Genomic DNA, 14,101 nt, shown 5'->3' with positions numbered 1-14,101 from the left:
GCGCGGCTTTCCAGATTGCTCTCAGGTAATTCAGGGTCGAGAAAATGGGCGAGACATATAGAAAAGCACAAATTATTCGCAATATTGATAGGGCAAAATAAACTCATCTTTTTTCTTTTGATCACCTGGTCGAGAGCCAAATCTGTGAGTTTACGACGATGGCAACCTCCCCCTTGTCTGTTCGAAGCCACGGTAGCTCCTATCTCAACCGCGTCGTCTCACAATAACCTGTCATCGCTCTGTAAATTTTTTTTGATTTGATCGGTAAACACATTAACGTCGTAATTGCCGGGTGATAATATCGCTGTAACGTCAGATTTAAGACTGGGCCCTCTCAGGGTTAAACTAACTACGCTACCATCGCCTCCGATTTGTCTGGCAAACGTCGCGATTTCGTTCATGGTCTCGTGCAGTCGAACGTGATACGTCGCCAAATCTGTAGCGCCAATATCCCGTAGATTCATGGGTCTTCTCAATTCCACGCTATTGAAACGAGGTCTCGGTAAAACACGATAACCGTTTATGGTACCGCCATCTCGTATCAAAGCATCGAGGTCGACGCTGCTAGTCCTCTGTGTATCGGAAGTCGAGGGCCTTTCGTTATCGACATTACCTCTAGGGGGAGCCGAGTCAATAGTCGGGACGATTGTATCTGATAACCCACTGCCGTCTTGTTCGGTGTTTGTGTCCCTCGTATTTAATATTTCGCATAGTCTGATGCATGGATTAAAATCTGTACTTTCACGTATCGCAGCTTCCAAATATTCCAAATTAGAAATCTGTTGGGGCGGCGCGGTATTAAAAGTTTGCTCATGTACAGGGTGTGTATTTAACAGTAGTAGTAGTCTATCGGCGTTATGATGATGGGTCTCTGCGTGCATTCCGATCGCATCCTGTAACAGGTCTGAGAGAGTTTGATCTGGATGACAGCCATCCCCGGCCTCTGAACATTTTTCATCGGCCATCCCTCCCGTATGGTTTCGGCACTAACAAAGAGGAATTATGTCACGTTGCATAGCCAATACAAAAATAAATGGTGAATAGATGTAAAATGGCAAATATAAAACAGATATAAAAATATAAAACAGATATAAAAATATAAAACAGATATAGATATAAATGGTAATATAGAAATATTGATTGTAAGATATAGAAATAAAATTGTAAATGTAAAATATCAATTATAAGATATAGAGATAAAATTGTAAATGTAAAAATCGATTATAAGATATAGAGATAAATGTAAAAAACTTATAGCGATCATTGGTCAATATAAAAATAGTGACTATCTAGAAAATAGTACAGCGTTTATAGCACAGAGGAGTTCAACTATTAGACGCTTTTCTCTCATCTGTTCTTTTGATGACTCTAGCAAACGGTTGAAAGAATTCTCCAGCGCTTCGTCGCGATGATTAACACCTTCGATAAAAGCATACAATCTCATAAGAATCGTATGTATCTCACCGACAGAACCCCACAGTCTGTCAACGGACTCGTGTAAAGGAATATTAGACTCCCTTAAGATAGCGTTGAATTGATCTAGCGAGACAGTATTTTGAGTTTGAAGAGCAAACGGTGTCTGTCTACCCCTCGCCGATGATGATCGTTCGTCCGATAAGTAATTCTCAACACAGCAGGGTTTTCACGGCTCGTAAAGGTACAAATTTTCTGACAGTCAGAAAAAATGTGGCAGATTTGTACTTTTAGGGGTACAATGGCTTGTCACTGGGACAATACCCTCAAAGGTACACATATTGTACCTTTCCATATGGATACACAGACAGCAAGCAATCATTGAATCAACGTTAAAAAATAGCTGACTGGTTAATGTTAATCGCATTGAATCAATATCACTTTTGCACCTGCAATTAATGTTGAAACAAATCACCGTTATTGTGATCAGGTATAGGTTTCATGTTGTGTTATGAGATAGACACCATCTGTCAGTCCAGCAGGATGGGACCAACATTTTGCCAGGTGGTGTGGGGTTAGATAGGCAGGACATGGAACCAGAGCAAGACTTTTATAAACGTTTTAACTTGATCTTTCAAGAAACATCACACGCATTAACATTTAATTTATCTCTCTGATATACAAAACCATCCACATCAAACTGTTTTCACACCATGTAAAAAGACATGGCTGCAAAGTATCTTCTTGGTTTGGGGTGGGAGGTGTCTGTGTGTGTGTGTAGGAATGGGGGAACAAAGAATCCCCCAACATTAGCTGGTACTTAATTTTAATTTTTACACCTGACTGCATGCATTACCCTGCAACACAGGCAAGTTCTTTTTAAAACTTAAAAGCTGAATCTGTCTATTTTATCATACTTCATTGAATCACTGTTTATCTATTTTATTTAACATCAGTGCTTCTTATTTTCTTTAACTCATCTTTTATTGCTTTCATTCACAGGAGGTCAAAGACCAAGCATTCTCAAAGCAAATCCTTATTTCTACTGCAAAGAAGGGGGTGTGTGAAACAACGAGGCTTGGACATTATAACTTTTTTCCTGAACAAACAACAAAGGGTTCATAATTGTACACAGGATGCACGGTCAAAGGTCATAATCATAAACCTGGCAGGGGGTAATAAATTATGGGTAATAAATCACGTTTTTGACATTCGGTGTATCATATTTACTACTAATGTGAATTGTACTATGGATACATGTTGTCTACTTGTATGTGATGGATTCTATTGGTGGGATGGTAAATCCTATTGGAATAAAACCTCAAACACACTACAAAGAGGAATTTAATTAAAAAATCTCATTCCAATTCAAATATTCATTGTTTTTTTTCAGCAGGGATGGTATTTGCAGTAAAACCACAGTATCCACAAATTTACCATTTTCTATACAGTATATAGGAACCATACTCCAATTAATAATCTTTAGTAAAACCACAGCAACTAAAAATACCATTGTGACGAGGGAGGCGTGGTGAGAGCCGCGTCGGAGGAGGAAGCGAGGCCCACGCCTCATGATAATGAGTGTCAGCTGGGCGTCACACCGGCCTCGTATCTCTCACGGAGGAGATCGGAAGCATAAAAGGACGAACGGCAGGAGAATACGGCGAGAGAGGACCAGGCCCAGACATTTAAGATTTGTTTATGTTCGTGTGGCCGGCAGTCGTGCGTGAGGGGCTGCCGGCCTGTTTTGCTGCTGTTTTATTGTTTATTTATTTTGGTTAAAAATGTTTGAATGTTCGCCGGTTCCCGCCTCCTTCCTTCCATTTTATTGAGCTTTATTACAACCATAGTTTCATTATACTAGCTATAGTTTATGTTTGTAGTTAAATTATGGTAATACAAATGGTAATAAATCCAACAAACACATGGCTTCTACACTTAACTATTTACAAGAACCTTACTGGTAAATTGCTGCTAAAACTGGTAAAGGTAATATACAAAATAAAAGAACACTGCTCATATATACATATAGGTCTAGGGGGCTAATGAGGATAATTAGGCTAAATGATCATACAGGATTATATCTAAACGAAACAAATGTGCTAAACATATAAAACTCTTAAAGGAGTTGCTCACTGCAAAATTTGCCCCCATTGACTTTCCATAGTAGGAATAAAAATGACTATGGGAAGTCAATGGGGGCAAATTTTGAAGTGAACTACTCCTTTAATACAACTGATTCTGTGAGCTACTCAGTGTATTCAGTAGGTTGCTTCAGAGGCATAAGGTATACGACAATAAAACAATGCACAACTGACATAAAGGAAATTTACTTTTAATATTACATTTTTACTTTTAAAAGCACGTACTTCTGTACTTTTACTTAAGTAAGAATCTGTCTTTACAACTTTTACTTGTAGTGGAGTAATATTTGACCATGTAGTATCTGTACTTTCACTCAAGTAAAGAAGTTGTGTACTTCGTCCACCTCTGCCTGTTTGACAGAATTTGTATTGAGTTTCATTATTATTATAGTGATGATTGAGTCATTAGTGATGAACATCCGCTGTTAACAAACAGAATCACTGCAGAAAAGATCAACAAAAACGACAAAAAATTTATTTACCCAAAGAAACACAACAACTACAACCTGAAATACACCCCAGCTAACAAAAGTTTGTTATAAGAATGTTCCTTAAAGGTTTTTCATGTGTATGAATACGTTTTGAAAACATATTTTAATGTTTTAAGAATATTACCATCATATTGATCAGTGTCTCCTTGAGTTGGGATCTTGACCCTTGACTATTTGACTACTTTACTTATCTGCTGAAACTGCGTGATTTTAAAGTGTGCTTGTATGGCAGTAAAAACGAGAACCTAACCAAATGCTGTTGGTATTGAACCATTGACACCACTGTGATGTTGTAATTTGATTCAGTGCTCGCGTTTGGATTGAGTGCTATGCTGTTGATCCTGGAAGATCAAGGAGTTTGATTGTATTTTAATGTCTAGAATGATTTGTGAAAAATAGATTCATGTTTATCATAACACATTTTAGAATCACACAGACATCAAGAATCAGTGTATGAATCTCAGCAATAGTGAGAATCAACCAACTAATTTAGATAAACGGATCAACTGCAATGCATGCTGGGAGTTTTGTGCTATGATGTTACCCAGCATGCATTGCAACATGAAGTTTTCGTTTGCTGATTGTCACCATTGTTGAGATTCATACACTAATTCTTGATGTCTGTGTGTCTAATCTCGGTATCTGTTTAAATATTATAAGTTTTTTAATTATTTAATTAAATTATAACTTTATAGACCACAAAATGCAATCAAACTCCAAGATCTTTTAACTCTTTCAAGATCAGCAGCACAGCAATTTATTCAAATGTATATAAAATAGTAATTTCAATGACCACCAACCAACAACATTTGATTAGATTATCATTTGCATTACCAAAACAAATGTACTTTAAAAAGTACATAGTTACAAAAAATCTAAAGAGCAAGGGTCACGAGCCCAACTCAAGGAAACACTGATCACCATGATGGTGACTTTTTGCTGGTTTGGTTGGTATCTGGGATGTTTTTTATAGTATCACACCTCTATTTTATAAAAATATCTGACTTAGACGCTTTTTATCTGCTTTTAAAATTACACGCATGCGCAGTATCATCGTTTCTGAGTCGGACGTGTCCGAAAGAAGCGGCTCTTCGGTTCATGTACTGCTGAATCGAAAGCTGTTGCAACCGGTTCGTGTCCGAAGAAGCTATTCGCGAACCGGCAACCGGAATCCGCTTGCTTCTCGCACATGATGATTACGTCATGTTTAGATTTATATAATCTTGTTTAGAAATTTCAACATTTCCAACATTAATAGCAGGTGCAAAAGTGATCAACATTTCAAAACATCAACAGTGGAGGCTAAGTGAGGGCTGCCCGTGCAGGACCAGCACTAAGGGGCCAACGTTTGGCCAGTGAGCAAATTCTCGGGGGCCCTGCGCTGACAGCCAGCTGGGGGCCCATAAAGTGCTAGAGCAATCTTGCTTGCAGGGATTCTTTCTTAATCTGAGATTGAGATTAGCCATGAAGGCTTGTGGAGCACCACAGAACACATCACTACCCTCACATCCCATGGGGGGATGGTTGAAATGCACAAATGTGTTTAGAGGCCTGGTTATGCAAATTTATAAATACCTTTTAGAAATAATGCAAATGTAAAATAAGCAAAACATCTCGAAATTGGAGTCACCAAATTATCCATTTTAAAACCACGCCAATTCACATCCGACTCTAACTTCATTCTAAATATGCATTTAAGCATTAATCTTCTAAAATTTTACATGTTGATATGCTACATGTGGCACAATGTATCATATGTTATATAATGTATATATGGATAACTGAATACCACACAGACAACAGCTCTAGACAGCTAAATACTCGTCCTATACAAAAATAAACATTAAAAACTTTTTTTAGAAGTCATTTCAATCGATTTAAAATTTCCCTTTTTATTGTGGTCAGACAATCAATTACAGGATAAGAAAGTATCAGAAGGTCCTGTAAGTGCCATTAGACTAAATGCATTCCTGAAAGAATAGCATAAAACATAAATTATTTTTAAAAGTAGGACACATGTCGACTGAAGAAAAAAATAAGAAAAATTAAGAACAGATTTATTACTGCATTATTATTAAAGTTGTTTTAAAATCAATGTAACCGGTCCTACTCGCCCCGCTCTGCGCGGGCCTCGAAGCGGCGACGGTCCGAATGGGAGACGGGTGCTCTAACGAGGAGGCTAAAGACCGCAGTCTCTAGCGTCTGTCGCTAGAGCGTCTCTGTTGGTCGGGGAGTGAGGTTTACACACTGCACAGCTCTTCACTAGCTGGCCTCCGTTACACTCACCCCCCTAAACCTCACTCCCATCCGGGTCACGGCACCAATGTAACTGGTCCTGCTCGCCCTGCTCTGCGCGGGCCTCGAACCAGCGTCGGTCCGGATGGGAGACGGGCGCTCTAACGAGGAGGCTAAAGACCGCAGTCTCTAGCGTCTGTCGCTAGAGCGTCTCTGTTGGTCGGGGAGTGAGGTTTACACACTGCACAGCTCTTCACTAGCTGGCCTCCGTTACATATATATACTTAGCTATTCTATACAGCAAATTGGCTAGTGTTAAATGAACACTGCTGGGTGTCTATATGTGTCCACACTATAGTGTGTTAAAAGTAACACTGAAGCAGTGTTGAAGATAATGAGATAATGAAGTGATTCATTAAGTGATGATTGATCATTAATTATGAACACCTGCTGTTAACAAAAACAATCACTGAAGAACACATCAACAATAAGAAGTCACCCTGATGGTGTTTAGTGTTTCCTTTAGTTGGGCTCTTGATCCTTCATTTCTAGTAATTCAAGTTGTTCTCTAGTTGTAATATTGTGCTTTATGAGTGTCTTTATTACAGCGAAAGCAAAAAGAAGCAAAATAACAATATAGGTAAATGGTAAAGAGCAGAAACATTATCTTGAGGAAGTTGGTGACTTTTAGTTTGTCTTCTGACCCTGTGTAGTGGTACCCAATTATTGCTGAAGGGAACAAGAGTTCTCAATCATTTAAACAAATAGCATCAAGAATCTGTGAATGAATCTCAATAATGGTGACAATCAACAACAACTAAACTTCATGCAGCAATGCATTCTGGGTAAAATCATAGTACAAAACTCTTCAATGACTCCCAGCATGCATTGCAGTTGATCTGTTCATCTAAATAATTCCGTTGCTTGTCATCATCATTGAGGTTTATATGAAGAGTGTTGATGTCTAGATGTATCTTAGTGACATTGTTGATTCTTTGGGCAACTAATTGTTTCTCCAGACTGATTTAAGTGATCGTTCTCCTACAACAGCATTATTTAAGTATTATGTAAAGCATTTTACATTTACTTAAAACTGAAACCTACACAGTAAAAGTTCCACAATAAGCCACATATATCTTCAGCCTCATATATAACTTTAGCTAAACATAATTTTCAACAACATAGAAGCGCCATTAAATCAACAGCACTAAAGCTGTTGTAAAGGAATAACATCAATAGTCCAAGGCTAAGACCTTAACTAAAGGAAACACTGTTCACCATAATGGTGATATCAAAATCAACTGTTCTTGTTGATGTTTTCTTCAGTGATTGTGTTTGTTAACAGCAGGTGTTCATCATTAATGATCAATCATCTCTTAATTAATCACTTCATTATCTCATTATCTTCAACACTGCTTCAGTTTTACTTTAACACCCTATAGTGTGGACACATATAGACACCCAGCAGTGTTCATTTAACACTGGCCAATTTGCTGTGTATAGCATGTTTTAGAGGTTTTGAACATCTATATACACAAAATCTGTAAAGACAGGTTGATTAGCTTTTTCCCAAGAGTGCTGATCTTTATTATCACAGAACCGGGAAACTTCACTCTTTCGCTCCACTGGTCTCCACTGTTTTTTATAGCTGATGCGTAGCATAACACAATGTTTCGGCTTCCTTTTGGAGCTGTTGTTGGAAGAGCAAAAACATACATTATAACTGACCATATTGTGTTTATAAACATATTTACCCAAAACTAACATCACATTCTCATGCAGTATTGTTGACATTGTATTTTTAACATGCTTTTTTATTTAACATATTTAACACATGTTGTTATAGAACTAAACATGCTACACACTTACTCTTATATGTTGTTATACATGGGGAAAAGAGGGTTATCTCGTTCAAAACCAATTTTACCAGCCCTTAAAACATCACGCACACACTGGTGAACATAAGCATACTGACACTGGAACAGAGAAGACAGAGTTGGCATCTATAATTGAAAATAATTTCATAACCTACTAGCCAAATGCTTCTGTAGGTGTGTAATACTGTTGCTACAGTGCGCTCAGTTTACAGTTTACAGCGCTTAAGTTCTACTTTGATACAAGTACAAATGTTGCCGATGTAGAAACATGCAGAGCCCCACCTCAGTTTGCACCATACACGGCCGATGCAGGCGTAGATCAAACACACAGCCGTAAATATCCACTGTACAGTTACTGTCCAGTTGCTGTAAAACACGATCTAGCACAATAAAAGTGCCAGTTCTGCCCACACCAGCACTGATGAGAGAGGAAAACAAATGATCCGGTATTAAAGGTCTATACAGATGTAGTTTTTCTGTTCAGTACTGGTTTTGCTTAATACTGAACATCAAATAGCAACCAAAATCATTTAATTGTAACAACTGACAGCTCATTTTTGAAGGAGTCATATTTCAGGGTATTTCAAGATCTTTTATACGTGACCTTTGAGTGTATTGTAGTGAAAAAATGTGGCAGATTTGTACCTTTAGGGGTACAATGGCTCGTCACTGGGGCAATACACTCAAAGGTACACATATTGTACCTTTCCACATGGATACCCAGCACTGTCAGAAAAAATGTGGCAGATTTGTACCTTTAGGGGTACAATGGCTTGTCACTGGGGCAGTACCCTCAAAGGTACACATATTGTACCTTTCCACATGGATGCCCAGACAGCAAGCAACCATTGAATCAACGTTAAAAAATAGCTGATTGGTCAATGTTAATTGCATTGAATCAATATCACTTTTGCACCTGCAATTAATGTTGAAACAAACCACCATTATTGTGATCAGTGTTTGCTTTAGTTGGGCTCTTGACTCTTGAGCTTAACGTTAAGTTTTCTTTACTGTATAAGACATATGTTATGACAAAGAAAACTAAGATCAGTGAGATCAGGAAACAGGGCTCTAGACTAACTTTTTGCACTGGTTGCACTGGTGCGCCTAACTTTTTTTCATAGGTGCACTAGCACAAAAGTTAGGTGCACCCAAATTTTCGATCGCATTTAACACCGCAGTTTTACCAGTTCATAGGCAAAACTTGTAAATGATTAACTAACAACCTGGTCAACATAAAGTTCTTTATTTGAAGCACAATTCTACAAGAAAGGTAACTTACTGATAAAGTGTCGGTGCTTAAAGTGCTTCACTGAACTGAAACTTAAAACATCTCAAGATAAATGGACCAGGGTTTGACATAACCTGGGAGGTTGATGGCTCCGTGTCAGAGCCTTGCTTATGATTTTCAGACGGATCAGGCCTTAACTTAACATTATTCACGAAAAAGTTGTCAATCGTTCTTTTCATCTTCTCTCATCATCCACGGCTACATCCACTCAGTTTAATTGACAGGCCTATAGGCTCCTCACCTCTCTCTGTCTGACTGCAGCACACGCATTTTCACACGTACACACCAGAGGTTGCGCTAGACTTTTTATTGTCCGTCATTTTGACTGACAGGCTCGTAAAAAATCCGTCATAATCTATTATTACCCGTCACTATGGTGCAAGGTGGCGTTAGGTGGTAATTAGTATGTTCGTGACGTCATCACACTGTACTTGCGTCTCGGAACTTGTTGTATTTTAATACAACTGAATGCCCAATAAAGCCATTGTTGTTTATATTCATCTATATATTTAATGTTTTAATGTTTATGTTCATATGTGATTCGATCTGGGAAAACCCAACACATGGTGCAAATTTATATATTACAGTTTTTCATACCAAGCCCTTTCCAAATCAGTTTTTATTTTGCTCATTGTATGTATGTAACAAAAGTTATGGCTGAGGTCTGCTGAAGCGCTATGATTTTCAGGAACGGAATTTGGAGGAAAATGGGTTTAAAGTTAAGTGATGAAAATAAAAGCACAACAGTCCAGTATCACAAGTAAAAGTCACTTTACAGTGGTGAAAGACTTACTCTAATAACAATTTAATAAAAAAACATTTCCTAGTGTTGAAGTCTATAAAAATACTGTACAAAACCGTTTGAATAAAACGAAAGTAAGGAAAATGGTGCAGGGCACACTTAAAGAATGAGAGCTCTGCCATTATCACTACACAAGGAAACTAGCAAACATTACGGACAACAACTAATAAGCAGTGAAGCAAGTTTTACCTTGTTTATCATGTGCATAGTGTCTGGACTTTTGATCATCCCTTGTATGTTTTGCGATCGCGGTCCGGCTCGCATGAGCAGCGATAACTCCCGGTGCTGCAGACGGGGAGCTCCGCCATCTCACGAAAACATTGTATGAAAAAAACTTTGCATGCCGTAGTTTACACAGGACTGGCGGGAAATGTGCATTGATACTCCTTCATTCTTCATGTTATGTAGTTTACTTTGATAGGTGAACTGTCTTTCCCGCGTCCCAGCGCGACATCCGACGGGTTTTCTCAGATCGCATCACATATGTCTAGTCGGTAACAATGACGGGTGAAAACACGCACGTCCCTTCGCGAGCATATCACGCTCTAATGAAGGGAAACGGGGAATTACAAATTGCCATCATTGTAATCCGTCAAAATAGCTGACGGACGGACGGACGGCGTTCAGATTTTTCCGTCACTGGTAAACATTTTTTGTCAATGACAGAGAATTTTCGGTTAACACGACCTCTGGTACACACACTTACAGGAAAATCTGGACCACGGCCAATCAGAGGGGCGGTCCGCCCTTCACTATCTCTGATTGGTTTAGACCACGATATGGGCCTAATGTGTGTCTGTTGTTGAATCACAGGAAGACTTTCAGAGTCGCGGAGACTTTTTTTCTCCCTCGAACGGCTGGTTGCACCGGTGCGACCTCAGATTTTTCTTAGTCGCACCATTGAGAAATCAAGTCGCATGTGCGACCAAATTGGTCGCACTCTAGAGCCCTGGGAAATGATCGTTATTTCATCACAATGAAGTTCTGTAAGTTATTTTGATTGTCTTGTGTTTTTATGGGGAGTAAGGTGTGGGCCGGATTTGGGCCGCAACAATTTGCTGGTTTGGTTGCTATCTGGGAATATTAGTGTTTAAACAACTTATAAAAGTTAAATTTCCATAAGTCTACTTTAAAGAGATACACTGTAAATATTTAACAGTTGGACAAACTTAGAAAAATGAGTACAAATGGTAAAACCTAAAAAAGTTAAGTTGTTTCAGCTTAAATTTCCCAGCTAACAAAACTGTAAAAAATGATCAGTTGGATCAACTTAAACAATCAACAGGCGACTAATTCAGATAAACAGATCAATTGCAATGCATGCTGGGAATAATGAATGAGTTTTGTATTATGATGTTACCCAGCATACATTGCAGCATGAAGCTTTCGTTTGTTGATTGTCACCATTGTTGAGATTCATACACTGATTCTTCATGTCTTTGTGTGTCTGAACTCAACTGCATTTTAAGGTTTTATTCGTACTGAATTTTTACAAATCATGTTGACATCAAAATGCATCTAGGACAACATTCTAAAAACACATAATGTTTATGAACAAGATGAGAGCAGTGATTCAAACTAAAAGATGATGGTGATTTCAACCAGTACTAACACTATATGATTTGTTTCTCATTTAATCGCTATAACAAATGGACTCTAAAAGCATGCAGTTACAGCACCCCAAAAGTCCCAACATGTAAAGGTCACTGATCACCATGATGGTGAGTTTTATTAGCTAGGAAATTTAAGTTGGACCAACTTAATTTTTCTAAGTGTAACCAATTGAAGTAATTTTTTAAGTTGATCCAACTGATTATTTTTTACACTTTTGTTAGCTACGAAATTTAAATTGGACCAACTTCACTTTTTTAGGTTTCACCATTTGGAATTATTTTTTTTTAAGTTGATCCAACTGTTCAATTTTTACAGTGTAGAAGCATTCAGAAGCATTTTCTGCTTATTTTGCTCTCCTAGCACATACCTGCAGTGTACTACACTGACTCCAGTACGGGTTGTCCTGTTAATGTAGACTCTGACTGTTCGCACAAACTGAACGAGTGACAGGGTTGTCTCAGGCACACCATGATCCGGCCAAATGGTGTAATGGAACTGACGGACCATCCTGGGGTATCTCAGCTGACCCTCCTGAAGAACACACAAAGCTTTTTAGAACCGTTCCAAACAACAGTTTTTTTTTTTTTAAACTATCTTGTACACTGTAAAAAAATATTGACTCAGCTAGTTATTCTGTAGTAACTAGTTCCATATAATTTTTAAGTTGACTCAATTTCTTTCTCCAAAAGAGTTACCTGAAATGTTATTTTCTAGTTGACCCAACCTTGACTCCAACTTTAAAAAGTATGTTTGCTCAACTAGTTTTACAGTTCATTCAACTAAAATCAGTAGAACTTTTGGAAAGCACCTGCAATGGTTTGGTCAATTTAAATGAAAGCATTTACTTTGTGTTTATATGTTGTTTAAACTAAGGTGAAACCTAAATTTAAACTAAAATACACTACAGCAGAGGCCCTCAACTCCAAACCTTGAGATCCACTTTTCTGCAGAGTTTAGCTCCAACCCTAATCAAACACACATGAATAAACTCATCAAGATCTTCAGGATTACTAAGAAGTTGCAAGAAGCCCTGATAGCAAGAGAGCAGATGAAAACCATTGAATCAATGTTACAAATTGTTGATTTGTCAATGTCATTCAATCAATATAACGTTTGCATGCGGAAGTAATGTTGAAAAATAATCACCATTAATGTGATCAGTGTTCGCTTTAGTTGGGCTCTGCAGGAAAGTGGATACCAATGTTTGGAATTGAGGATCTTTGCTGTAGTGTATTTTAGTTTTAATTTAGGACCAAACTATTGCAGGTGCTTTCCAAAAGTTCAACTGATTAAACCATTGTAGTTGAATGAACTGTTAAGCTACTTGAACAAACAAACTTTTTAAAGTTGGAGTCAAGGTTGACTCGAAAGTCAACTTAAAAATTCTATGGAACTTATTACTCTCAACTCTCAACTCAACTTTATTTATATAGCGCTTTTACAATTTTCATTGTTACAAAGCAGCTGTACATGAGACACATTGACTACAAGCAAAACAATCAAAGTTGTACCTGCAAAAACAAGAAAAGGTTGAAAACACAGAAGACAGACACACCCACACACAAAACACTCCACACACACAACACGCACACACACACACACACAACACACACACACACACACACACACACGTACGTACACAGACAAGTACGCACACACACACACGCTCAGTGAGAGCACACATTTAGGATAAAGGAGAGAGAAGCACAGGTCAAATATAACAGATAATAAATTCCTATATGCAATATTAATTAAGTAAAACTTTAAGATTCTAAAGCAGCCCCCCCGGTCAGGCAGATAGTGCAAAAACAGTATGCAAACGGTGGCGAGGAACCCAAAACTCTAATCGAGAAAAAAAACCTCAGGAGAACCCAGGCCCAACCAGGGGATTCCAGTTCCCCTCTGGCAAAAGCTGCTGCCTCTGCACAAGCTCCAGAGAACTTGCACAACAAGGCTAAATAAAATAAATAAACTTAATAATAAAATAAATTATAGTTTAAGATTATCATTAATAATCTAATAGCATTTGAAGTTTTGTGGTGAAGACATGTCAAGAGACCGCGTCCTTCTTTATCCAGCTCTATCATCTCAGCTCTTGTCAGGTCCCCACTTCCCATTCTCCGCTCTACCATCAGGTCAGGCCATGAACTGCATCCTGCTCGCTGTGGTAACCTTGGAACAATGAGACAAGACTGGCTGAGAGTAGAGTACTGTTCTGTACTCTTTGATGCAAA

General features: G+C 38.2%; 2 protein-coding genes across 2 annotated transcripts in view; both read right to left on the bottom strand.

Annotated features, from left to right (window-relative positions):
• LOC130547506 (uncharacterized) overlaps positions 1-464 on the bottom strand; it is a 4,548-nt gene extending 4,084 nt beyond the window's left edge. The window contains exon 1 of the mRNA XM_057323469.1: positions 351-464. Coding sequence (XP_057179452.1) covers positions 351-464 — 114 coding nt within the window. The remainder of the gene's footprint in view (positions 1-350) is intronic.
• Positions 465-7,714: 7,250 nt separating this feature from the next.
• The window catches only part of LOC130547505 (receptor-type tyrosine-protein phosphatase beta-like), a 39,238-nt gene continuing 32,851 nt past the window's right edge, over positions 7,715-14,101 (bottom strand). The window contains exons 7-10 of the mRNA XM_057323468.1: positions 12,235-12,398; positions 8,443-8,578; positions 8,153-8,259; positions 7,715-7,973 (exon numbers count right to left, since the gene is read on the bottom strand). Of these exons, the coding sequence (XP_057179451.1) occupies positions 8,155-8,259; positions 8,443-8,578; positions 12,235-12,398 (405 nt within the window). The 3' untranslated portion in view covers positions 7,715-7,973; positions 8,153-8,154. The remainder of the gene's footprint in view (positions 7,974-8,152; positions 8,260-8,442; positions 8,579-12,234; positions 12,399-14,101) is intronic.

This window comes from Triplophysa rosa, linkage group LG24 (assembly GCF_024868665.1).
Source record: "Triplophysa rosa linkage group LG24, Trosa_1v2, whole genome shotgun sequence".
In the NCBI taxonomy this organism is placed as follows: Eukaryota; Metazoa; Chordata; class Actinopteri; order Cypriniformes; family Nemacheilidae; genus Triplophysa; species Triplophysa rosa.
The sequence above is the reverse complement of the archived record's forward strand: the minus strand, read 5'-3'. Positions and strand labels throughout refer to the sequence as shown.